At 56.5% G+C, this 25,963-nt stretch overlaps 1 protein-coding gene and 1 pseudogene across 1 annotated transcript in view; one reads left to right on the top strand and one right to left on the bottom strand.

Annotated features, from left to right (window-relative positions):
- Positions 1 to 12,358: 12,358 nt before the first annotated feature.
- LOC115519816 lies at positions 12,359 to 22,727 on the bottom strand (annotated as a pseudogene).
- A 1,294-nt stretch (positions 22,728 to 24,021) lies between these two features.
- The window catches only part of GLI2 (GLI family zinc finger 2), a 175,780-nt gene continuing 173,838 nt past the window's right edge, over positions 24,022 to 25,963 (top strand). Inside the window, exon 1 of the mRNA XM_032594103.1 lies at positions 24,022 to 24,169. Coding sequence (XP_032449994.1) covers positions 24,022 to 24,169 — 148 coding nt within the window. The remainder of the gene's footprint in view (positions 24,170 to 25,963) is intronic.

Raw genomic sequence — 25,963 nt, 5'->3', positions numbered from 1 at the left:
CCCGCCCGGACGGCCCATCCTGTCACAGTCAGGGAACCTCCCTTTCCAGAAGGACCTCGCCCTGCCACCTCCCCCACAGTGCGCGGAGGCAGTGTTGGCGGGGAGGGCCCAGGGTGTCCAACACTGGGGGCGGCACTCTCAGTGGTTCCTGTGAGTGTGCGTGTATGTGTGAATGTTTGTGAACGAGCGTTGTGAGTGTAAGCGTGAACCAGGGTGAGCGTGAGTGTGTGACTGTGTATAAGTGATAGTGTGAGTGTGTGTGTGTGTGTGTGTGTGAGTGTCTGGTGTGCGGTGCCCCCCGTGGATCAGCAGACTGCACCCGGCACGGCCTGGGGGGCAGAAATGCGGGGAGTACAGAAGCAGCTGGAGATACGCTTGGGGTCCTGGGCAGACATTTCCTCCAAGTAGATGTCCTGTTTGGGGGAGCAGTGAGGAGTGCATCTGGGCTGTAGGTTGGGGCATCTGAGCCCCGCATGGACAGGGTGGGGAGCTTAGAGACTCTCAGGGGTGCAGAAGCCGCTGGGGGTCGTGGGGGGGGGGGGGCGGGCGCAGGCAGCTCTCACTGGCTGGGCGGCACGGCTTGGCCAGGGACGAGCCAGTGGCATTGAACATCAGGCTGGCCGCACGCAGCGGCTGGCGCGGTTCCGATGGTGCAGGACCTGACGGGCTGGGAGGAGGGAAGTTCTCGAAGTGCCCAGTGCAAACAGAGCCGCGTGGCCACCTAATTGATGGGTTCTCCTCCTGAAACCTCGAGGCCTCCCGGGCCAGGCTTTCCTCACTGAGTGAAAGATCCCTGTGATGGTCATCAAAGCCCAGGGCTGGCGAGGGGTGCCCTGGCCTCCCCGCCCCCAGCCTCCTCCTCGGGTCACGAGGCGCCCATTTCTTTGGCAGCCCTGGGCTCCCTGGCCCTCCCCCCAGTCTCTGGGAACCCATGGTCACCTCCTCGCCCTGTCCCACCTCTCCTGTGACTCAGGTTGCTCCCCTTGTCGGTCCTGATTCAATCTCTTTAGCTCATGCCACGCCCACGCAGCCAAAGAAAATAATTAGGGGAGAAAAGTGGGCCATCTGCCAGGTTCCCAGGGCAGGTGACGTAGGCGCTGGGCCGAGCCCTGGTCTCAGGTCCGTGAGCGGCATTGGCCGGGAGCCCTGCCCAGGTTCTGGGACATCTGAGGCACAGGCAGATAAGAGACTCCCGATTCTGTGCGTGGCTGGGGGTGAAGTCGCCTCAGGACCCGTCTGCCTGTGTTCAGTGTGTGTGTGGGAGGCATGTCCAGGGGCTTCCAGGCAGGTAGGCCCGGTGAGACGCTGGTGAGACGCTGGAGGACCCGGCCCCCTTTGCCACACAAACCTGGGGCCTCTGGACTGCTTGTCCAGCTCTCGAGAGCTGTGACAGGACAGCTACCAGGTAGGATTGGAAACATCGGAGGCTTTGTGACACACACCTGCCCCGGGTCACGCCTGGAAGTGTTGGGTAGAAGGAGGGAGCGTGGCCCTGGGTCCAGCCCGAGCTTGCCCTGGGCACCTGGGCCACCGCCCTTGCCTGGAGGATAGGAGGGGGGTGGGGGGGGATGCTTCAGCGGAAATAGAAGCTAGAGGATCCGGGTTAAGAGGCCCCAGAGGGGTTGTCCCAGGGGCCAGGCTGTCAGGGCAGCGCAAGGCACAGGCAAGAGCAGAAACTCCTCTCCGCATACACTCACGCCCTTCCCCGCGTGAAATAAAAATCAAGGCGGCATCAGGCCAGTGCTGTGCTGAGTGCTTATGTGCCCTGGCTGTGTAAGGCACTGACAGACAGACGGACATGCCTCCCCTCCATCCTACGACGTCAGTATGATTATCCTTACATTTTACAAATCTGAGAACTGTGGCTCAGGTTGGTCGAGCAGTTTTCTCCAGGTCCCCTCTGGAAAGGCTGCCGGCCCCATTGCCTCCCAGCACAAGCTGTGGCCTGTGAAATCCTACCGGCAATGGGTCTCACACAGGGGAGTGTGGGAGCCCCTGGGGCCAGGCCCCCCACAGCCGGTCCCTGTCCTGTCAGGTCCCCAAGGGCGGCCTTGGGCACTGCAGGTGTGGAGCAGGGCGGCACCTGGTAGAAAGTGCCAGAAAGTCCAAACACCAGACTCGGAGTAGGAGTTGGGATGTGGACCAGCCTGGAACAAGGCCTGAGAGATCCAGAGCCATTTTCTGGAGGGTCTGGTCCTTCCTGCCAGCAAGAGGATTTAGCCTCTTCTGGTTCAGTACTGGTCACGGTCGGCATTTGCCGAGGGCTTTCTCTGTTCGGCATAGCAAGTCTGCAGTCGAGCTCCCCTTTCCGAGGGGAAGCTGGCCCAAGGGCACACAGCAAACCGGCAGGGCAGGGGTTAGGCTCCGAGGCGGCCCAACCCTGAGCCTTGCTCCTGACCCCTGTGCCGTCCTGCCTTCCGGGGCCTCATGCTCTGCTTCCTTTCCAAACCCAGGCGAGTGCAGGTCTGAGCTGCCTGGAGGCAGAGAGTGTACATATCTGTGCACATATGTGTGTGTGCGCGAGTGTGCATGTGCGTGTGTGCGTGGGATGTTTGTGCCTAGGCAAAGGGGGGAAGAAAACAACACCCATCTTTTTTTTTCAGCTCAGTAGACATCACTGCATGGTGAAGGAATGTGGATTCCACAAAACATTTTTTTTCTTCCTAGTATGTAAATACCTTTGGGTTTCTTGGGTCTCGGAAGGGCATCTATCACTCAGGTCTTACTTAGCAGTTACCATAAAAAGGGAATCCTGTTGTGAACACACACACACACACACACACACACACACACACACACACACTTTAGCAGCTTGAAAGCGGACTCTCCTTGAGTTTGGTGTGGCAGACATGTTCAGACCAAGGTCTAATTGCTGCGCTCTGGCTAGGGGGTTGGAGGCCACGGCCAGCTGCGTGCCGTCTAACATTCTTTGGTTCTGATAAGCAGAGTCCACTGTCCCTACTGACTTGAAGGGCCCCGGCTGGCTGTCCCGCTGCTGGATGTGAAAGAAGGAGGCGAGGGAAGGTGGAGGAGGAGAGAAAAACAGGAATGAAAGAGAGTAAGATAAGGGAGAGGGAGACAGACACACGACAGCTCAGGGCAGATGCTGGGAAGTCTTTGCAGGGACCCTGGGGGTGGCTACCATTCGCTCCACTTTCCCAACAGGAACGGGGTGATTCCAGCAGGCAGCTGGTGTGGGATCTGAGGGGATGCGGGCCTGGGAGCCTCATTGGCTTGACCCCAACCAAGCTGTCCCCTCTCAGGAGGAGGACGCTGTCCCCTTGGTCCATATCGCCATCATCCTCTCTGAAGGTCCCTTTCAGGTGAGCCTCTTCTATGTGGCCCTGGAGGGAGGAGGGAGCCTCTAGTAACCTCAGTGTAGATGACCCTGTCCTTCCTTCAACAGGAATCACAGTGACACTGACATTTGCCGCTGGGCCTGCCCTCCAGCCCACCCTGACTTCTGGATACCTCCTGCAAGGCTCAGAAACTGCAGGGTCAGGGGCTTGGCCCAGGAGGTAAAGTGTGGGCAATCCAAGGGCCATCGAGAACGTGCTATAGGTTTGCCCAACAGCAAGGAGCATTTGTACCGTGATGCCAAACCTCACTGTGTAAATTCACGTTGACCATATCACTCCTTTGCTATCCTTAGATAGCTCCCCATTTCCTCCGGAAGAAAACCCAGACTCCAGCCCAGCGTGTGCTCTCCCTGCCTGCAGCCCGGATGCTGGCGGGGCTCTGTGTGCTCTGCTCCCTGCTCTGCCGCTGTCCCCTGCCACCTGCACTTGTCAGGGCTCCGTCTCTCCTTTCCTGCCGGCGACCTGCCGGCCTTGCTTTGAGTGCTGCTGCGGGGGCAGGCTCTGGGGTCCGGGCTCCTGGGTCCTCTTTCTGTCCCCATGGCTTGTCCCTCAGACGTGGCGATGTGTCGGGCACAGACCTGGCAGCCGGGCCTCTGCTCCCCTGGTTCTTCCCCGGCTCCCACAGGCTTAGGGGGCTGATCTCTCAGCCCTCTGATTTTCATGGGCTTTCATCAGCACCAGCCCGTCCCTGGCCTGCTCTGCAGCTCCGTCCTTGCACTCCGGACCTTGGAGCCCATGCAAACCCCAGCTCCAGGGGGCCTGGATGTCAAGCTCTCTGGAGGGTTTCTGGCCTTTTCTCAGGAGATTAGTGCAGTGACCCATCAATCCACCTCCACCCATGGCTGTCGGGCTGCTGGCCAACCACAGCCACGGCACCCCCAGCTGTGCCGGGGCCTGGAGCTGGCTCATCCTCTGCCCTGATGCTCCCGAGTCCCGAGTGGCTTCAGTGTTTCCCTCACCTGCCCTGCACTCCTCATCGGCCCTTGCCATGAACCCCTTTTTGTCACGATGGGCTGTGCCCTTTTCTGGGCCCGTCGGGAGATGAGATGAAAACCCACCGCTGCTGCCGCTCAGCCTGGCCGTCCCCAGCCTCCTTGACATCTCCCCACCCAGTCTCTTGAGTGGGGACGAACGTGGGCAAACGGCCTCTGACAAGGTGGCTGTAACGCTCCTGAGGAGAACAGGGCCAGAGCCCAACCTGACCGCACCTGCCCCAGTTCTGTGGCTCTGGGCAGTTTGCTGTTGGTGTCTCTGGGCCTCAGTTTACTGGTCTCTACGATGGGATCATTAAAGAACCATCCTCATGGGAGGTCAAAATGCAGGAAGGTGGAAGTGAGGTGACACGTGAGGGACTCCCGTATGGGAAGGCACTCCACGGGTGTTGGTATCTCCACCTCAGTTTTCCTGGATCTCTCCATTTTCTTAAGTTTATTTATTTATTTTGAGAGAGAGCGAGCGCATGCATGAAAGCAGGGGAGGGGCAGAGACAGAGAGAGAGAGAGAGAGAGAGAGAGAGAGTGGATCCCAGCCAGGCTCTGTGCCCGACTAGGGACTCGAACCCACAGCCGTGAGATCATGACCTGCGCTGAAATCAAGAGTCAAATGCTTTACCACGTGAACCACCAGGCGCCCCTTGAAAACATCCCCGTTTTTAACCAAGCTTCTTGGAACCAGGAAAACGGAACTCAGACACTGGGGAGGGGGAGATACAGGAAAAGCAGGCCCTACTGGCAGGAGCACCCTTTTTTGTGCCAGGAGGCAGGGGGATCCAGGGAGGATGTCACCCTGGGCATGCTGCTGGGTCCTCCTGAGCATAATTTCTTACCTATGAGGTGGGCTGATGGCATCTGCCTTGCAGGTATCCAGCGGCAGCAGGTGGATGGGCCCCAGGGTGCGCTGTAAAACAGCACTGTGGCTTTTAACGTTGGGGGCTCTCCTTTTACACTCAGTGATTCTGTCCTCCCATCGGGAGTACAAACGCAGTCCCTGAACTCATTATTCTTCCTGAGGTCCCCTCCTCGGGTCTTGGAGAGGTGATAAGGTGCGTCCAGTCCCCTTCGAGGGAGGAAGCAGGTGTTTTCTTTATAATATCAGCTCCTGTCTTCTCTTCCCCAAATCATCCCCACTTTGCCTTATCTCACCCTTTTGCTTTCTTTCTGGGCCCTTCCATGTCCAGCACTCCGCGGCCCTTGTCTCTCCCAGAAGCAGGTGCCGGAGGGAGAGGTGGGCAGGGTCCACGTGTACTTCAGGGGGTCTCAGCACAGGCTCCACCTCTCCTGGTGCACCCCAGCCCTCATGGGGCCTCAGCCGCAAAGCACAAGGGGAAATGAAGCAGCTAACGCAATTCTCGGCTTTTACATAATTGCTATGAGGACAGCTGGAGTGAACCCTTGGTGACAGGGCAGATATAGAGGGAGTAGCTGTCTTTTCGTGTTGTGGGGAGACAGAGATTCTGAGGGTTTTTTCCAAATATATGTATTTTTGCAGGGTCGTGTTTTTTTTTTTTTAATAATCTCTACACCCAACTGGGGCTCGAACTCATGACCCCAAGATCAGGAGTCACATGCTCCATCTACTGAGCCAACCAGGCACCCCTCAAAACATTTTTGATAAATTAATTGGGTGCTCCCCAGCGTTTGGGTCCAGCCTGGGGCCTGCCCTCCGAGAGAGAATCTTTCAGCCCAGTTCCTGGCCTCCAAGGGAAGGGTCCTCACTTAGGATGGGAACCCAGGCGCCCTAGTGGTGGATGCTGGACCCCATAGGGGCTGTGGAGAGCGGCCAGGCCCCACTCTGGATTTCTCCTCTAGGGACAGGGGTGCTGACGAATCAGAGCTGAGCTGGGAGTGCAACTTGTTCTGGTGGATGCTGAACGGGAGTCACCCTGCAGGCAGAAGAGTTGGGTAGGCAGACCTGCTCCCTCTGCCCTCTGGAGTCAGAGCACTGGAGGCATCACCCCCATTCTGAAGCCCAGAGGCTCCCCAAGGAACTGGCCCAGGATGTCACCTAAGGTTTCTCCTCCACCCTTTTCCTTCATGGTCAGAAATAAGGCTATATTTCAGGGGCACCTGGGTGGCTCAGTCGGTAAAGGGTCTGACTCTTGATTTCAGCTCAGGTCATGATCTCATGGTTCGTGAGTTCGAGCCCCGCGTTGGGCTCCATACTGATGGTGCAGAGCCTGCTTGCGATTCTCTCTCTCCTTCTCTCTCTGCCCCTCCCCCGTTCGTGCTCACTCACTGTCAAAATAAATACACATTTAAAGAAAAAAAGAAGTAAGGCTACATTTGTGGTTTCTCTTATTTGGTTTCTCTATAGATTTTAATAAGGAGCATTTTTTTTTTCAACGTTTATTTATTTTTGGGACAGAGAGAGACAGAGCATGAACGGGGGAGGGGCAGAGAGAGAGGGAGACACAGAATCGGAAACAGGCTCCAGGCTCTGAGCCATCAGCCCAGAGCCTGACGTGAGGCTCGAACTCACGGACCGCGAGATCGTGACCTGGCTGAAGTCGGACACTTAACCGACTGCGCCACCCAGGCACCCCAATAAGGAGCATTTTAACAGAAAAGCAATGTTATGTTAAAGAACGTTGCCAAAAGCCCAACGTGACCCAAATCCCATCATCCTAACACAACATTTTTTTCTGTCTGTTGTCCCTCCCTGTACGTATGGTTTATTCTCCTAGTTGCGTTGAGTATGGATTCACCTTGGTTTTATTTTCATCCACCGTATGATCTTAAACGTTTCTGTCTTTTCGTGTCTTTATAACAACGACCTAAAACCAAATAGCTGCGGTCCTTTTCCATTGTGTTGCTGTAATACCAGTGGATTCAGAACGATTTCTTTCCTGTTAGCGTGGAGGCTGCTGCCCGGGGTTTTGCAAGTCTAGCTGACCCTGCAGTGGACACCTTGCATATCCCTTATTCATGACAGTGTCAGTGAGGCAGGCCGGGGACTTAGCAGATGTTTTCTGGCAGGCGGTGGCCTTTCGGCAGTCACTGGGATAGCTGGTGTTTACTGTCTGGCGTATTCTAAAATCAGACACCACGGAGCAGGTCTCCTTTGGTTGAGGTACCTTCTGTGTGTGAGGCGCTGTACTAGATATTTTGTAGTCGTGCAGTCGTTCATAACGATTCTGGAACATTGAATTCCTGGCTCCATTTTCCATCAAGAGATGCTGAGGTGAGAGGAAGCTGGGTCATTTGCCCATAGCTTCCAGCAAGATGCTGAACCAGGCTTCAGATCCAGGTCTTCCCTGCACCGCTTCTCCATATAGCATAAGGTAGTGAGCTCCTCATCCATGGGAGTATTCAAGCAGAGGTTGGATGACGAAGTGTCTGGAATATTCTAGTTCGAGTTTCTCAATCGCAGCATCATAGACATTGTGACGGGATAATTCTCTGTTGTGGGGAGCTGTCTTGACCACTGTAGGACGTCTAGAATCATCGCTGGCCTCTACCCATTAGCTGCTGGCAGCACAATTTGGGAATAGTAACAGAGATGTGTAGACATTGCTAAATGTCGCTGAGGGGCACATTCGCCCCCAGTTGCTAACTGCTGCTGTAGGGGATCCCTGAGTGGGATGGGAGGCTGTCTGCTGGACACCTTGGGCCCCCAAGAGGCTCCCTGCCTGGGAGGATCCCTTGGCCAACTGTGTCCATGGAGGGATGGGGCATGATGCCATCATGGAAGAAGTCCTGGGGTCCAGGCTAACGGGAAGGCTTGGACTGCCCCTTCCACCTGCAGACCCCAAGATAGGGTGCGAAGCCCCGCAGTCACCAGACGTGACCTGGGGTGGGGAACTGTGCTCCCAGAAATGACTGTGGGTGACAGGCCCGTGGCCAAGGGCCACCTAAACCTGTGGCCCCCTTTGTAGCTTCTTGCCAGTTTGGAAGGCTCCCTCACTGGAGGAAATCCACTGTGTCACCGTGGCGTCTCACGTGGGCTAGGGACCTCCTTGAGCGTCTTCCCAGGGACAGTCCTGGTCAGGGAGCCCACCCATGTCTCCCCGACTTGCACATCAGGCCCAGGGGGGCAGGGCTGGCAGGGAGACTGATTTTGCAGGGCTGCGTGTCGACTTGGGCTTTAAAGAGCGCTCTCATTTCCTCTCCGGAAGCCTTCAAAAGGCCTGGGGAACAAAAGGGGCTTGATTGAGTGTGCCTTGGAGAGCTTCATCCAAAGGAGGGAAAAGAACAAGCAGCCCACACTACAAAGCCACTTAATTTTGCATATGGTGTCATGCCAAGAAACGCTGAAGTGCAGGAACAAGCAAAGAGACGTTCCTTTTATCAAGAGGGTGTGGACCGGCAGTGAGAGCCAAGGACAGCCGTCAGCAAAACGGTGCCGTGTTTTTGGCGCCCCATCCCGTCCCCACACAGTCTCCCCTTACTCCCCTCCCGCTGCCTCCCTCCAGCCCTCTCCGCTCGGTCCCCCTCTCCTTCAAGAAATGAACTTTTCATATGACAGGCACTGAAGGCCTGACCTTATTTCCGGGACAGTTTGCATTTTAATAGGCTATTCTTGGAAACGGAAAAGCTTCCAAGAGGTGACTCTCTAATGGTATGGTTTTAGGTAGTGGGGGGGGGGGGGGTTGTATTTTGTTTTGTTTTTCTGTTTTCGTTCTTATTGTCGGAAGCCAGCGAGTTCCGTCTGGCACCTTCTAAGGTACAAGCAACCAGCTGGGCTTCGTCTTTCAGTCAGGCTCTCTGGGGTCAGTTAAATGACCATGACCAGCTGCCTACTGTGTGGCAGCCGCTAGTGGACACGGTGTGGGGGATGGTTTAGGAGGCAGCTGACTTCAGAACACTGGGTTCACTATGACAGCTCTCGCTGCACATTTACGGGACGCTGACTGTGTGGCCGGTGATGTGTCTGGGGCTGGGGGTGAAAGTTCAAGAGCCAAACCACCCGGGGATCGGATGGTGAAGCAGAGGGTTGAAATGTCTCCTGGAATGCAGTGCTGTGGGACCAGGCTGACGTGGGGACCTGAGGGAGCACTGTGCCAGTCCGGGGGAAGTGACACCAGCCTTACCCTTAACGGTATAAGCAGGAAGGGGGCACCTGGGTGGCTCGGTTGGTTAAGCGCACCTCTGACTTGGGCTCAGTCACGATCTCATGGTTCATGAGTTCGAGCCCTGCGTTGGGCTCTGTGCCGACAGCTCAGAGCCTGGAGCCTGCTTCCGATTCTGTGTCTCCCTCTCTCTCTGCCCCTGCCCTGCTCGCACTGTCTCTCTCCCTCTAAAAATAAATAAACATTAAAAAAAAAAAAAAGGTATAAGCAGGAGTTAATCAGGCAGAGGAGGCAGGGATGTGTGTTTTGGGGGAAGAGCATGAGCGCGGAGGCCTGACAAGCAGTGTCTGGGGGTCACAGATTTCCGGGGTCGTGTAAGGGGTGAGGTTTGCATTGGTGGAAATGAGGCCGAGGAGGCAGGGAGGGCTGAGGTTTTGTGTGCCGTGACGTGCCCTGATGGGAAGTTTGGGTATTCTCCCATAGGCAGTGGGAGCCACCAAGGGTGAGTGCTCACCCTGCCTGCTGCTCAACACCCAGACCGCTGTGGTCTATCTGCTGCAGTCCCCTCTGCTTTAGTAGACCACTCCAGACCTGACTTGCCCTCCCTTCGAAAATGTGGATTCACTCCTTCCTCCAGGAAGCCTTCCCTGACTTCCCTCGGGCTAGCCAACGCTCCCTAGGGCCCCTTGAGTTTCTCTCTCTACCAGGAAGCTTATTCTGTATTATCACTATCCAGTTCCCTTGATGACTGTCTCCCTGCTTGGGCTGGGGACTGTGGGAGAATAGCACTGTGTTTAATTCACCTCTGTAGTCAAGGACACAGCCCGATGTGTCACATACGGTAGGTAGGCCCCCCGGGAACATGCACCACCCGCATGAAGAACCTCACGCCCGTGCCGAGTCATGGAGCCCTTGGAATTTCCCCGGCCTCCCTAAGTGGACAGGCACTCAGGCTGCGGCTGACCCACACGGGGCTGGAGTGGATGTTAGGTCACCGATCCCGGGGGCCCAGACACCTGATTTAGGCTGGGATGTGTGACCGCCAGGAGACGAGAAGGGTGTGCGAGAGCTGGTGGGCTCCCGGGAGTGAAAGTGGGAGAGCAAAGCCTGGGAGAGGCTGGGGCCCGGCAGGGCTGAAGGGGCAGCTTGGCAGGTGGGCCTGGGATGCCCTCCTTCCACCTCTGGCACGAAGATGCCAGCCAAAGGCAGGCTGTTCCTGTTGGCTTCACTCGCCAGGGTGGTGCTGGCCGTCGGTTCCTGGCAAAGCCCGGGAAAGCCAGTGGCTGAGCCTGGAAGAGGTACAGACAGAAGAGCTGAGTGAGGACATTGCCTGGGAGGTGTGGGGAGGGCCGTGGCCGGGCAAGTCAGAGCGGTGTGCTGCACAGCCCGAACCAGGGATGCCAGGCCACCCACCCGCCTGGTTCTCGCCAGAGCCTTGAGAGGCACAGTAGCTACCCTGAATCTGCAGCTAGCCTTCCTACCCGCCACCCTGCTCCCCGCCTCCTGGCCCGGCACCATCTGTGGGCAGGTGACCTCCAGCCTCAGAGATTGTTGGCGTTCCGCCGTAGGGTTGCTGGTTCATGGATGCAGGTGGCTTGGGCCCATTCGCGTGGAGCCTGTCTGTGCTCCCCATGTGCCAGGATTCCTTTTTCCACCCAGTTGGGCTGTGACACGCACTCCCTGGGGGTCCAGCCTGCCCCTCTCATAGGTGGCGTACTGAGCCCAGAGATGGGGGGATACTAACCCAGCGTCGCACAGCGGGTCGGGGTGGGGGTGGTGGTTGGGGCTGGGAGGGTGATAACGGTAGCTGAGACCAGCTGGCTGAGGAATAAACTGGTTAGGAGCTCGGGGACAACTCGTTTCCATCATTGGCAGGGCGCTGCTCTGTATCTGAGCTGCCTGGGCAGGGGGCTGGATGGGGTGAAATCTGGAGGCCATTCTTGGCGCCAGAGGGAGAAGGCTGACGGGGTTCGAAAGAGGTGGTTTTGGCCCTGGTGTGACCTCATAATCTCACTGGTCTTTGGTAGGGCTGAAGCACAGAAATCAGATGGGGGTTCTTTGTTTCGTTTCTTTTTTTTTTTTTATTTTTTTTTAATGCTTTTATTTATTTTTGAGACAGAGAGAGACAGAGCATGAGCAGGGGAGGGGCAGAGGGAGAGGGAGACACAGAATCTGAAGGAGGCTCCAGGCTCCGAGCTGTCAGCACACAGCCCGATGCGGGGCTCGAACTCACAGACTGTGAGATCATGACCTGAGCTGAAGTCGGATGGTCAACCGACTGGGCCACCCAGGCGCCCCTGTTTCTTTCTTTTTAATGTTTATTTATTTATTTTGAGAGAGGGAGAGAGAGAATCCCAAACAGGCCCCATGCTTAGCACAGAGCCCGACACAGGGCTCCACGACCCTGGGATCATGACCTGAGCTGAAATCAAGAGTCGGACGCTCAACTGACTGAGCCACCAGGGACCCCAGATGTAGATTCTTTTCACTCTGAACCAACTCAGCAAACCCCAGAGCCCATCCCTAAGCTCCAAGGGGCAGCAGTGGACAAACAGAGCTTCCTTTCCCCAAAGCCAGCCCAGAACCGCCGGTGGGGGTCCATCACTGCCCAGTCCCCTCCTCAGGACAGCCTTGTGACTTGGGTCACTTATGTCAAGGTGTTTGAAGAAGTGAGATTCGCCCTCGATCTGGGTGAAGGCCTGAGTCCCCCGATCCTCTAGAGGCTGCGATCTGGGTGATGACTGGAAGGATGTGGAAAAGCCACCCACACCACGTCTCTGACCCCAAAATGCCACTCCCTGGCCTACAATTCCACTCGGAGAGAATAGCGCCTCTGAGTGCGTGACGACTCACGTAGCACCCTTTAAGCAGAAAACACTTGATTTTGTACTTGCCTTGAGAATGGTGTGTGCCCACACACAGTAGGTGCACAGTAATTTATCGACTTGGGGGCTACACACTATGTGGAGCAAAGTCTTTGTGCTCAAGGAGCTTAGTTTATTTCGTTTGTTTGTTTCCATTGGTTGCCATTTGATCCTTCATTGAGATGTTTTCCCTTGTTGTTATTGTTCACTAGCTGGGCATTCACCGCATCACTATTGATGTCATCTATGATGTCATGAGGGTGGCGGCCATCAGCATTGCAGCCCACGGACTGGGCAGTTCCCCGGGATCTCTTTAATGGTTCCAGAGAGTTCTCCGGCTAAAGATCGGCGCCGCATCTGTTGGGCAATGTTGACGCTCTCATCAAAAGTGATATTTCCACCGTGCTTACTGTTTTTCTGCTCCTTTCTGTCTCTTGGTGGTTCCTTGAGGGCTTTGATAATCAGGGCAGAGGCAGGAAGGTGCCACTTCAATCTGGGGCTGTCTGTTCTGAATGGTCAGTTTCACCGTAATCCGTAGACCCTTCCAGTCACCAGTTGCCTTGGCGATGGCATCACCAACCCTTTTTTTGGAGACAGACCCAGGGGGCCGATCTTTTGGACCAGGGCAGACCCTGCACTGACTTCTCCACCAGTGCGCCTCAGGTATACGACTTGGATCTTGTTGCGGTTGAAGGGAGACAGCCTGGTGGAAGTGGCTAGTGTTGAATGAACTCAGATTCAGGACGACCGAAGACAGTTGCACCTTCACCCCCTCCAAACCGAAAGCCAAAACGCCCAAGGAGTTTATACTTTAAGGAAAGGAGTGCATTCACATGCCCGAAGCGGTTTTGCCCTGAAGACTTTGCCGGCAGTGCTAGCGTCCGCAGACATTACGAGTTGATTCCAGCACCTGCCCCTGACCTGAGCCAGCCTCTGCTCATCTTCCACCTGGCTCTCAGCCCGTCATCCCCAGAGTGCTGATGGGTCCCCGGCGCAGCCCTGACCCTGTGGGGATCGAGGCCTGGGGGGAAGCCAAGAGAGGGGAGGGGAGGGGAGTCCCGCAGGCCTCCGTGCCAGGGAGCATTTGTGCGTTGAGTCAGGATCAAACGTTGATGCGTCTGCATCTGGGGTGAGCGTAAAGGGGAAACTGACGTGGAAACAGGTACTTAAAACACAGCAATATGGGAACTGGACCTCAGAGGGCATGAGTTAGGACTGACCCCTAACCTAGGTGGTGGTGCGGGGGGCGGGGGCTCAGCAGGAGAGGCTCTGGGGAAATAGCATTGCAGGTGAGTAAATCCCAAGGTGGGGCCTTGGTGGGGATTTGTACCTTATCCTGTAGGCACCCCCCTCCTGCCTTTCCGGTTCTCTTTTCCCTTCTCAGAGCTTCCTTCGGGGGATTTGCTCCACTTGCTGGGCCTCTGTTCCTGCCTTCCCTCCCCAAGTCTTGGGCAAAGGGGGTCCACACGGGGGGCCTTGCTGCCCGCAGCTGCTGTGTGTCAGGACTGTTCCCGGTCATGCCCTCTGCAGCCCTGGGCCCCCACGGAGCCCTTCTCCCCTGCCTGCAGCCTGCCCGGGGCAGTCTGTTTTCCCTCCTTGGGGCAGAGGCGAAGCTTGTTTTTCTTCCCCGCTCAGGAATTGCGCCTCAGAAACACACAATGCAGCTGTTAAAATATCTGGGTCTGGCGGGGCAGCCGCACAGCGGGCCCCTTGTCCGCCTCGCAGACAGCGGCCTCCTCATGGGAGCCAAGTTGGGAGCTTGCCTCTGCTGGCGCTGTGCTGGTTGGGGGCGGGGGGGCGGGGGTGAGAGAGAGACCCCGGTCCTCCGGAGCTTCTGCTGCTCTCCATGGAGGTGGACTTCGACACGGAGGAAGGGGACAGACCATAGGCCTTTGCAGTCAAGCAGGATGGCACATTACACAAAGGTGCCAACCTGAGAGCTTGCACGTGAGACCCCAGAGGCACAGGCACTTGGGTGTGTAGAGGGAGAGAGAGGAAGGGGCTGTGACGGGGCCGCCTCGTCCAGTCCCTGACAGCCCCTCCTGTGGGTGGGTTGGCCCCCCAGCCCGGCCCGGGACGGGTCTTCCTGCCGCAGGCGGGCAGCCTTGCCTGGGCTGACAGGATACTGCAACGAACGTTCGTTTGAGCTGGGGCACGCATGTGCTTCTGATCCTTACCTTGAGGGAGGTGCTGTGTCACCCCCATTACACAGGTGGGAAAACTGAGGCTCAGTGAGAAGTATGTTCTTGTCCGTAGCTCGATGTGGAGCTGGGATTCTAGTGTGGTCAGTTTTCTCCAGAGTCCTCGCTCAGCGTGCTCCCTCTGCACGTGCCTGCAACGGATATGAGCGGGGAGTGTTGTGAAAGTTTCAGAAGCAGCACGGGGAGGTTGGTCGGGTCCGAGCAGGACCCTGGGTGGGAGTCCATTAGGGCAGGCTTCCTGGGTTTTACAGCACGGCTTCCTTGTGTAGAGCAGAGAGGAAAGAATGTTCTGGGCAGGACAGCATGGGGATGATACAAGGCCAGGGGGCATGGACATGACCTGGTACTTTGAGGGAAAAAACCCAAATGCAAGCGAAAGGCCATTTCGATGCCATCTGAAGTGTCAATCACGAAGTAGCTCTTACCCGTATCTTCCCAGGAAAGAAAAAAAAAGCCTCTTGCCCAGCTCCAGTCCTGATACCCATCTCTCCTTATCTGAGGCTGGCTGCCCCGGCAGGGGCCCGCATTTCCCATCAGGGCCCTCCCTGGCTGCCGTTCCGGCCCAGCAAGTCAGTGAATTAGGGTTAATTATCTGTTTTCCTGAAAGCCAGCGAGCCCAGGGGCTGGGCAAATTAGGGAGCTTTCGTACTTGGAAAAATCCATTCGAGGAGTGATAAAGAAGCAGGTGCACCCGCTAGGAGAGTGATGTTTGCCTGGTGCCCCACCCTGGCCATGATGGGAGGGTGAGGGTTTTGCCCCCATCCCACAGCTCTTCAGGCCTCTAGTCTGAAGCAGCTGGGATGGTTGGTGGGAGCCGGGCTGGCCCTGTTGCATGGCCGAAGCGGGTTCGAGACCCAGGAAGCAAGGAAGTGCATTCTTCCTAAACCTGTCTCCCTCTGGCCTGCCCTTCCCAGAGACCCTGTCAGGGCCTGCAGCTCCCCCTCGACCTGGTCTGTCCCTTGCTCCTCTCTCCCTGTGAGAATGCTCCCCTTTCTTTTTCCTCTCTGCCCACAGTGTGCCCAGAGCACATGCCCAGGCCATTCATTCCCTGCCCCTGGAGTCCCCTTCCCTCTCCCCTCTGCAGGCCAAGGTCAAGACCTTTCATTCCCTGTCTTGAAGCCACAAGGCAGATCTGTGGTCATCTGTAAGCCCCCTCTGACGTCCCCAGTCAGTAGCCCTGAGCTTCTCCAGCCCGAAAGTCCCTGCTACTTACTTGGCATTTGTCACAGACCGGCTTAGCCTTCGGTGAACTCTATAAACTGCTTTGTGCCTTTTGACCCCTCTGTGATATTCCTTGCACGTGGCGGGCATCGACACACTCAGCAGATTTGGTTGGAGTAAAAACACGTGTGGCCTTCAGAATCCAACGGGCCTGCATTGGAACAGCAGTATTGCTACGTGTTAACTCTGTGACTTTGGGCAGGTTGCTCACCCTCTCTGGGCCTGGGTTTCATTGTAAAGCAAGGATCATATCGGCCCCTCAAGGGTTACGGTGGCTGGCACTGTGATCACGCGACGAGAGGAGCTCTCCTCGTGTGGGCACCTACAGGTGCTGGAAGCTTCTGATCTTTCCTTTCTCCGGTAATGTGGCTCCTAGTAGGTGGGACGCTGCTGGGCAGAGCAGGGGACCAAGGAATGATAGAGCAGTTCGAGGGACTCTTCTTCCTCTGTGCCACATACTAAGTAGCGAGAGCCCCACATGATGTATCCGTGGGGAGGGCGGGGGTTCTAGAAGAATGCTTTTTTTTTTTTCCCAGTTGTGTCCTCTTTTGCTGTCCCCACAGTGCACCCAGCAGCAGGCTGGACAGTATGTGCCACACGCACGTGGAGACAGGTGTCTGTGCCTGGTAAGGAGCAGCTACCGTGTGCCGGCACCCTGCGCGCATTGATACGTGCGAGGTTCCCGATCACCTTGGGAGGGACTGTACGACCTCTCACTGTCCACGGGCTCAGGGAGCTGGGACCCCATGGTCTGGCCTCTTATCCCATATCTAACCAGGCCAGGGTCCCAGGGATCTCCTGCAGGCTCTGATTTCCCCTTCCAAGATTGCTCTCCCCCAGGGGCCTGTGGGCACTGCCGGCCAGGATGGTACCAGGGGGCCAGCCCAGGCAGGAGTGTGTGGTCCTCCCCAAGTCACCGGAAGAGGGAGGAGCCAAGGGACAGGGCAGAGGCATGGCTGTGTCTTCCCCCACCCCCTCTGGTGGTGGGAAGTCAGTCACATCTCCAGCCCTGCCTGGACCCAGGCCTGGAGCCCCTCGTCTGGGTTTTGTTAGAGATGGTTTGCTGCTTGCTGGGTCCCAGTGGAGCTGTGTCGCAGAGGCTCTTGAGCCCACATGCAGAGACAAGGCAGGTGGACAGAGAAGGCAGAAGCAGATGCAGCTTAGGCCTGAGGTCCTACAGGCAGGTGCAAGTACGCAGAAGCCCCAGCTGCCACCCTGGGCCACTGCAGGCAGGTGATGTCTTCTTGGAGATGAGTGCCTGCCTGCAGAGGTTCCCCTGCCTGGCCAGCCCCCACCGGGGACCCAGTGTTTGTGGGGCTGCTGCTGTGACTTGTGTTAACAACCATCCTGGGAAGGTTGACTGTCCTCTCAACCACCCTGGGAGGTAGGAAGGAGACTCCGTGTTCCAGGGGAGGAAACGGAGGCTCAGAGAGGGGAAGTAACACCGCCAAAGACACACAGCTGATGTGGACTGCACTGGTCCAAGCCTATGCACGTCTCATGCTGGGAGAATAAAATGCATACCTGTTTTAAAATAGGATTATTTTATCTCCTGCTGTGAAGGGCAAGCAGGGGGTTCCCGGCTTGGTATAGTCCTGGGGAACGCTCACCCCACACACTCCCTCTTCCCCTACAAGACGGGGGGAATAAGTGTCAGCTTGGGCCCAGGTAGGGCAGTGGGGCTGCGAGGACGCACACATCCTCATGCCTCCCACCTGGAGAGTCAGTTGTGTGGCTGGCCTCTGCCCTGTGGTCTTGGACTGGCACTCCCTGGGTCCAGATGGCAGTGCCCAAGTGATAGGAGAGCCAATGGCTGGTTCTCGGTCACTCGGGGTGGGTACAGGATGCGGCCTCAGGACCTTGGGGCCACAACTGGGGCGGGGGAGTCTGCCGGTCTCTTTTGAGTCATAACGAGCTTGTAATTATCGTTATCTTTAATCTTTGCTGCACTGACAGTGCGTCTTTCACTTCGGGAAATTTCACCTGTTTTATCTCATTTGATCTTAAAAATAAGTCCGATCAAGGCAGGGCAGGTACTTATTATCTCCGGTGTATTTGTGTGTGTAGGTCTGTGTGTCTCTGCATGTAACTGTGTGTGCTGCGTGTGGCTGTGTGTGTGAATGCGTGTGTGTGTGTGGTATGGGATCATCTGTGCACATGTGACCGGGTGCTTGTGCACGCGTGTGGCTGTGCATGTGGTCGTGGTTGCTGCGTGTGCCCTTGCGTGTCCCCGCGTGTGGGGTCTGGGTGCACACGCGGCACGGCCGAGATCAGAGGAGGTGAGAACCCCACGGCCCCGAGGTGGCTGCGAGGGCTGGGAGGCGAGGTTTCATCTCTCTCCTGGAGATTGATTTCGCCCGGGGAAGACGCTCTAATTCCTGTGACTCACTCGTTAGAGGAGTTCAAAGCAGCCAGGTGGCGGGAGGGTGTCTGGGATTGCAGGTTTCGGAGTGATTCGCTCATTCTGCTCTGATTATTAATTTATTCTTCAAGCTAGTCCTTTCCCTGAGAGTTCTTAACCTCTTCTGTGCCGTGGACCCCTCCTCGGAATGAGGATGCATAGAGTAAAAACATAGAACACAGAGAATAAAATGCAGAGAATAAAAACACATGGGGTGGGTTACGGGAGAAACCGATGCTATTGAAAGCAATAACCAAATGTTAAAGGCGCCACGTCTGTGCTATAGTCATGCGTGGGCTCCCTTGCCGGCTCAGGCTGCAAGGTCACTGGGGTCTAATGGTGACCTTAAGCTGTGGTGAGCACAGGTGATGCTCTGTGCCATGGCATGAACACATCTGTGACGTGTGCCGGTGGCAGGCTCAGAGGCACTGTGGCTCGTCCATGCCCGTGCCTGAGGGACACCAACTTCCACTTCCAAGTTAGTAGAGGTAAAAATGTATGTTTTCCCTCGGGGTCATGCAGCCTTGCATTAACTGGAACTTGTAAATTATTTGGAATAATTTGTAAATGATCTGGAAGCCACCTTGTAAGTGGCACCCCCGTGAAGGTTTCTCTAAACCCATCTGTGCATCACAAATACCCATGGAACTTTTTACAGAACGTCATATTTTGTCCCTGACCTTCTGCCGGGACCTGTGGAATCAGAGTCTCGGGGAGAGGGTCCAGAGATGCCTGCAGGGCTTCTCGGGGATGCCAGGACCCCCGGGAGGTGCCGAGGCCCTCGAGGGCAGGTGACTAGTGCAAAGGGGCTCCTCCTGGCCTCGGGTCCAGCACGTCCCCTTCCCTTAGCAGAACCTGGGCAGTGTGGTTACATGTCCTCTGGGGAGTTGTTTGAACACGCACTGTGACTTCCCCAGGTGCAGTGGGGGTGTTGCCTCTCCTCCTCCCCCTGGCGAGTGCTGTGCTCCCAGCCCCTTCTGTTGTGGAGCCTTTGGTGGGGCCCGTGGGATTTCGGCACAGACCGTGGCACCCCCCCCCCAGCTGAGGTGTGGGACGCCCCCCCTCCCGCCCCCCCGCTACTGTCCCCAGATGGCCTCTGGGGGCCCAGGTGAGCTTGTTGACAAGGCTCGGAGGAGCTTCAGGGAGTGAAAGTGGCTGCCTGGGACCCTGGGCGCCTGGTGTTTACCCAGAAATTGTGCTAATCCCACTAATTCCCGTGATTTACGCAGCCTCTTGGCTCTGTCTACGGCCTTCCTCTCCTGGGAAGGGAGGGAAGCGGAGGGCAGTGGCTGATGTGCCGAAGACCATGCCCGTGGCACGGGGTGGGGGCTGTCTGCACTCCCCCTGGCTGGGTCGGTCCCCCGTGGGCATCCGAGGAACCCCAGGGCTTCTGTGTGCACATCTGTTCCTGGGCCACAGAAGGCAGTCTGGAGAGTGGGAATCTCAATAAATACCCTTTCCTCCTGTGCACTGTTCACCCTGGTCCTGTGCTGCCCACACCCTGAGGCTTCACGCGGCAATACTGTCCGGGGCCCTGGCCTTCTTCCCTCCGTGGAAAGTGGCCCCAGGGGGCTCACTTCCTCCTCTGTAAGAACTGGGTTGGTGACACCCACTGTGCCAGCGGAACAGGGCAGGAGGCTGGCGTCAGGGAGCTACAGCTGCTGGTCTCCAAGAAAACCCGCAGTCTTCTGCTCCTCTTCTAGTCTCCTCGTGTCCCTTAGCAAATTGACACCGTCCCTTCTTGAGCCTCCTTCTTTTCTTGAGATCTCTGACGCTAAAGTCCGAAGGTTCTGACTTGTTGGCCTCAGTCTCCCCATCTGCATTCGGATAGGGTTGGATCCATGCCTCGGGGGTCTGCCAGCCCGGCACTGGGGCTGGGGCTGGGGTTTGGTCTCATGCGCCGACGCTGTGGGCGCCCGGAGTCCTCCGCTGGTTTCTGGTCCACTGAGCCCCATGCCCTCCAGACGCAGGCCTGGCTCCCTGTGCCCACCTTACCCATCGGCAAGGGTTCTGAGTATCTGCTCAGCGGGGACCTAGGGATGCAAGGCCCAGCCGTGCCCTGGATGAGGTCACAGTCAAGCAGGAAGCCAGGTGGGGGTGTAGCAGGTCACGACTGTGACATGTTGGGGGAGTATCCAATCCCTGGGCAAGGACACCTAATTCATTTAGGGGTCGTGCAGGGCCTTGCCAGCTCCCAGCCTAGTGCAGGTGAGGCATGAAGCTGGTCATCAGTGAAGAAGTGTTGAGTAAAGGTGTATGTGAAGGAATGTACGACCGCCTACCCTGGATGGCTCCAGCAGACAGGCACATAGCCCAGTCGCGGTGTTTGCACACAGCCCCGAAAGAGCCTCAGCTTTGGCCCACCCTTGACTGGTGGTCTCTATCCACTGGTGTCACTACCTTGGATATATGACTAGGGCGGGAGCCACGCCAAAACTTGCTTCTTGGGTCCCCTGGGCTCCTGGCACAGTGCTCCCCATACCTGAAGGGCTCAACGGTTACCTTATGCCTTCCAGGGGATTCCGGGGTAAATCCCTTAGCACTGTTGCGTCCTTATGCAAGGGACAGCTCACTGTGGTGCTTGAGAGTACGGCTTCGGGGCCAGACAGCCTGGGCTCAAGGCCTGGCACGGCCGCCTCTAACCGTGCGTCTTAGAGCCAGTTACTCAACTTCTCTGAGCGTTGGTTTCTTCCTATGTAAAATGTGAGGATTAAATGAGATCCCTCCCGTAAGGTGTTTGGCACACGGTAAATGCTTATTAAAGTTTTGTCGTTCCAGCTGTTATTGTTATTTTTGTCCTTACTTCCAAATTCAAGGTGTGTTTCAACGTTGGGCCTAAATATTCCTTTACCTGAGCTTCTGGGGAGGAAAACCCAGGCTGTTCACAAAACCACTTGCATTTCAAAGAGCTGTGGTTTCCTGCCACAAAGGTCCATTTTCTCTGCCAGGCGTTTCTGAGCGTTTGCTCTGTGTCAGCTTGACCTGGAGGTGATGATTACAACCTAAGGGTGCTGGGTTGGTGCAGAAATCCCGAAGCAGAAGTGACTGGAACTGGGGAGGAGTTGGGGGGCTTCCCAGAGGAGCTGATATCCGAGTGGCATCTTGAAGGAAGAGTAGGGGTCCTCAGAGAAAGGGCGAAGGACTGCGGGTGGGTGGCATGGCTTGAGCGGGGGCCTGGTGGTGGACAGGATTAGACTAGTCACACCTGTCTGGGTGGGAAGGAGATGTGGGCAGGGGAGTCTACAGGAAGACTTTACCTAAAAGCCACGGGGGTTCAGCGCGGCCTTGGCCAGAGGAAGAATGCAGTGAGATGTGGGTTTGGTGCAGCCGGGTGGCCGGGCTGAGGGGGCCGAGAAGGCGGAGCGGGCGCGGGCCTGGCTGTGTCGCCGGCGAGCGGTTCCCATAGCCAGATGACACAAAAAGACTCGGGGCCAAAGGAAACCCCATAACTCACCAGAATCTGCAGGGAGATTTCTCTGTCCCCCATCGGCCTTGGGTTTTCTTGACAGGGAGTTTTGAAAGTTTGAGGAAGCGGGACAGGCCGGTGTGTGCAGACAAAACCAGGCGGTCCAGGACGCGGGTTGTTTTCCCCTGGCAGGCCAGCAGGACCGTGGACCGTCTCTGATACATCACATCCGTCGTTCTGGGCTTTTCCCATTTTCCACCTAGACACGAGAGTTTTGTGCGGATCTAACAAGATGAAATTCTGGACCTGAAGATGTGGATCTAACCTCGAGGCCCCCGGGGATGGAGCTGACCACTGCCTTTGGTCTCTGCCCTGCTGTGACCCACGGGCTCACTACCAGAACATTCCCTTCCCACCGGCCTGCGAACCAGCCCCGCCTCCTTTCTGCCGCCCCAACCGCGGACCTCCGGACTCTCCAGTTGTTGCGTTATGTTTGGCTTTTACGGCAAAGCTTCCTGAGGAAATTGTTTGTGCCTCTGTTTTTCCTACCTCCACTCAGGGACCCTGGTCGCCACGTGCGACCGAAACGGGTCAGCCCTCAGGCTTCACTGTCTCCCATCTCTCAATAGCTTAGGAGGGAGCTGATTGTTCCCCCTCTTCAGGCTGTTTCACTCCTGCCTTGGCTTCCGCCCCCCCGCCCCCCCCACGCTCCCCTGGTGGTCGTTTCCTCCTTTCTCCCACTGGCAGTTCCTGCTTAGTCTCCTTGGCGGGTTTCTTCTCCTTTTCCTGGAAATGTTGGAATGTCCATGTTTCAGCTCTGGAACTTTCTTCCGGAACTTTTCTTCTTGGCTTCCACCCTCTGTCTCGGAGATCTTGCGCGGTGGCTGTCATATTCCTCCCTCCACCTTCTACCTCTCCCCCGAGCTCTGAACTTGTGTTTCCAACAGCCTCTGCGCGATTTAATAGGCGCTCCAACTTAACATGGCCCAGACTGAGCTCCTGATCTCTGCCCCAAACCAGCTTCTCACCCAGTGGGACCCCATCCCAGCCAATGGCACGGCCATTCATTCATCCAGGTCGTCAGCCAAAAATCTAAGCCACCTGTGACACTACTCCTCTTCTTCTAAGAAGATTGGCTCGTGTCTCTATTCTGTAACTTGAAACAAATGCTCGATTAGCAGTTTCTGCCAGCGATGAGGCATATTAGTGAAAGGCTTGCTTGTGACCCGGGACTCAGCCGCAGAGGGAGCGTTACCTGTGCCCTGCATCCCGGTCCAAGCCCTGGAAAGTCTGTGATCTCCGCCATTCACCATCTCAGACCACCATCACGTCTTCCTGGGCCTCTCTGGTAGTTCCCCTTCTCCCAGATCTGCTCTCACACGGCAGCAGAGTGACCCCGAGACCCCCGTGAGACCTGTCATACACCCCATCTGCTCAAAACCTTCCAGAGCCTGCACTTTCCTTGCTGTTCCTCAGACGAGCCAGCCTCTGCCCATCCAGCTTTGTGGCTCCTGCCTCTGCCCTCTGGCTGCCGTGGGCTTCCATGGCAGATTCACGTGGCACCCCGTTCCAACCTCAGAGATGAAGGCGGTGGGCCCTCTGCCCCTCTGCCCTGCTCTGTCCTTCCACTTTGCTTGCTTTATTGACATTACCTCTAACTAACTGAAGCTAAATATACATTTTTTCCATCTCTCCCCGCCCCCCTGGCCCATATACCATGTCTCTGCCAGGTAGAATGTAAACTCCGTGGACTGTACCTTCAGCACCAGACAGAATGCCTGATACATAATAGGGGCTGAAAACTATGTTGACCGAATATGTGCTAGTGCATAAATGGTGAAAAAATGTTTGAATGAATGAATGAATGAATGAATGAATGAATACACATATACACAAGTACACGAGAGGTGGATCCTGGTGAGCAGGGAAGGAACAGGAAAAACGAAGGCGTTTCTGGGGCGCTTGGGTGGCTCAGTCGGTTAAGCATCCGGCTTTGGCTCAGGTCATGGTCTCGTGGTTTGTGAGTTCGAGCCCCCACATCGGGCTCTGTGCTGACAACTCAGAGCCTGGAGCCTGCTTCGGATTCTGTGTCTCCCCCTCTCTCTCCCCCTCCCCTGCTTGCACTTTCTCTCTCTCTCTCTCAAGAATAAATAAACTTAAAAAAAAATTTTTTTTTTAAAAGGGCTTTTCTTTGAGGACCACTCAGGAATTGTTACTCTGTTTTCATTTTCCTGTGATGCCCAGTTGGCGGTCATTGCCCCTGACTTCATTTCTCCAAGTAGAACTTGCTGCCCAGATTTTTAAAAATCTGGGGTCGAAGGCAACGCAGACGCTTGGCTGTTGTCCGCGAGGTCGTTCAAAAGACCAGATGAGTCTCAGAACTAATAATTCTCGAAATTAATTAAACCCTCCTTCCCAATTATGAGAGAATTAAGCTTTCATAGCGTGCGGCGGCCGTGAATCTGGGTCGGCGTTTCCCGGCTGGGTCTGGGGGCAGTCAGTGGTGCTGAGCGTCTTTGTCTTTTTTTCAAGGGCTGTCACCCAGGACCATGAGCGGCTAAGATGGAGACGTCCGCCTCAGTCACGGCCACGGAGAAGAAAGACGCCAAAAGTGGGAGCCTGGAGGGTGTCGCTTTCCCCGACCCGGGCAGGAAGGCCTCTGCTCTCGCGGTGGCCACGGCGGCCGCGGCAGCGGTGGCTGCCCAAGGAGGTACTATGTGTTCTTCACACTCGGCGGGCGGCAGGGGTGTTTTTCATTAGCCCGTTAGGATTTAATTAGGCCGGTGGCCGATGTCACCAGGCAGGCATGCTGGGTTTATGGGGGGCGAAGAGGAGGGCGCCCCTGCTCCCGGGGATCCCGGGCCCCTTGACGTTCGCCTGCAGGTTTCTCGGGGATCCGGCCGCCCTCAGTCTGCTGAGCGGCACTGGGAGCGTTCGGTTGGCACGTTTGAGATGTGCCAGAGACACGGCCTCGGGCCTCTGGCCTGCCAAGGACTATTTTGGAAAGTAATTGTCTCCTGATCCCTCTGGCTGTAATTAGAGGGTCAGGTACAGAATTTAGTATCCTTAGGTGAATTTCTGGCCAACTTAATTATAACAGAAGAACTCCACAAGCCTCAGCCTCTCATTTACTGCCCCGGAGAGAAATGCTCTCTGGTTTCCACTGGTCCGTGCCAGCATCCCGTCGGGAAAGTTTGGCGGGAAGGCGAGACCTCCCCTTGTGTGCGCGCAGTCCATCTGGAGGCCACAAAACTATTTCTGTCTCGGAGGAGTGGAGAGTCTTAGATTTCTTCTCTTTCCCTTTTTTATTCAAGTGCATTTAGTCATGGCCTATTGCTTGCCGCTCAGGCACAGATTTGCCTCCGCGGGGTGGTCGTGCAGGCATGGGCAGTGCCTCTCACACTTTGATGCGCACACGCATGGCGGGGGTGGGGGTGGGGGGTGGCTTGCTGAAGTGCAGAGCCCAGTTTAGCAAGTCGGGTAGGGCTGAGTTTCTGCATTTCTCTCCAGAACTCAGGTGATGCTGGTGCTCCTGGTCCGTGACCCGTGCTGGGCGTAGCTGGGGGCTGGAGCCCAGGGACTCGGGGAGACCCTCAGACGGGGAGGAAGGAGTTGGTGGTTCCAAGAGTGAACTAGAGGACCTCCGGGGTGTGGTTACTACATTTAGTTTTATTTTTGTTCATGATTCTAAGTTGGAGGTCGTTATTAGGATGTGTGGCCCAAGTCAGGAGGGGGAGACCCGAGGCCAGCCTTTGGCCTCCCTACCTGGGTGATGCCCCTCGACTCCTGTCCCTCTTGGAGACTGGCTGTCCAGGCCCTTCTTGTGCGACCAGCTGGGGTGGAGGTAGGAGCCAAAGCCCCAGGTGGACACCCTGCCCTCCAACAGGGTGGTGTCAGCAGAGGAGGGGAGGCTGAGGGTAGGAGTCTGGCTGGCTGGGAGGCCAGGCTGCCTGGTCACAGGGCTGGCTTGTCCTGGGCCTGGCTGTGTCTGCATGTGATCTGTTCCTTCCCTGGGGTCAGGCTTCCCCTACCCCGTGGTGACTGCTCAAGCTGTCCCTCTGCCTAAGGGACAGATCCATGGGTCTCCGAGGCCTCAGTGAGCCCTGGCAAGCCTGGGCCTCCATGCATCTCTGGCCTGCCCCGGGGCCTCTGTTCTCCCCACGGTCTGGGTCTACTTCTCCTGAGCTGTGAGTGGGTCATGAACTACCACATGGCAAGATTTACAGCCATGCCATAGTAGCAGAGAACAGACGTAAGCAGTAATTACACAGTGATTGAGATGTAATTGGGGGGAAGCCCCTCTAGCGTCAGACCTCATTGTCACCAATGTGCAATAATGGCAGATGCCTGAGGGGATCTCGATGCGGGGGGGGGGACGAGCAACAGGCAGATAGCTTGGGGTGCAGTGGTTCCGCGGAGGCATCCAACCCTGCTCTACCCCACCTGCACCGGCCCCCTAGGATGCTGGCCCTACCCACTCCTGCAGGCCCCCATCCCCTCATTC

Source organism: Lynx canadensis, chromosome C1 (genome assembly GCF_007474595.2).
Source record: "Lynx canadensis isolate LIC74 chromosome C1, mLynCan4.pri.v2, whole genome shotgun sequence".
Taxonomy (NCBI): Eukaryota; Metazoa; Chordata; class Mammalia; order Carnivora; family Felidae; genus Lynx; species Lynx canadensis.
This window is presented reverse-complemented; position numbering and strand designations above follow the sequence as displayed.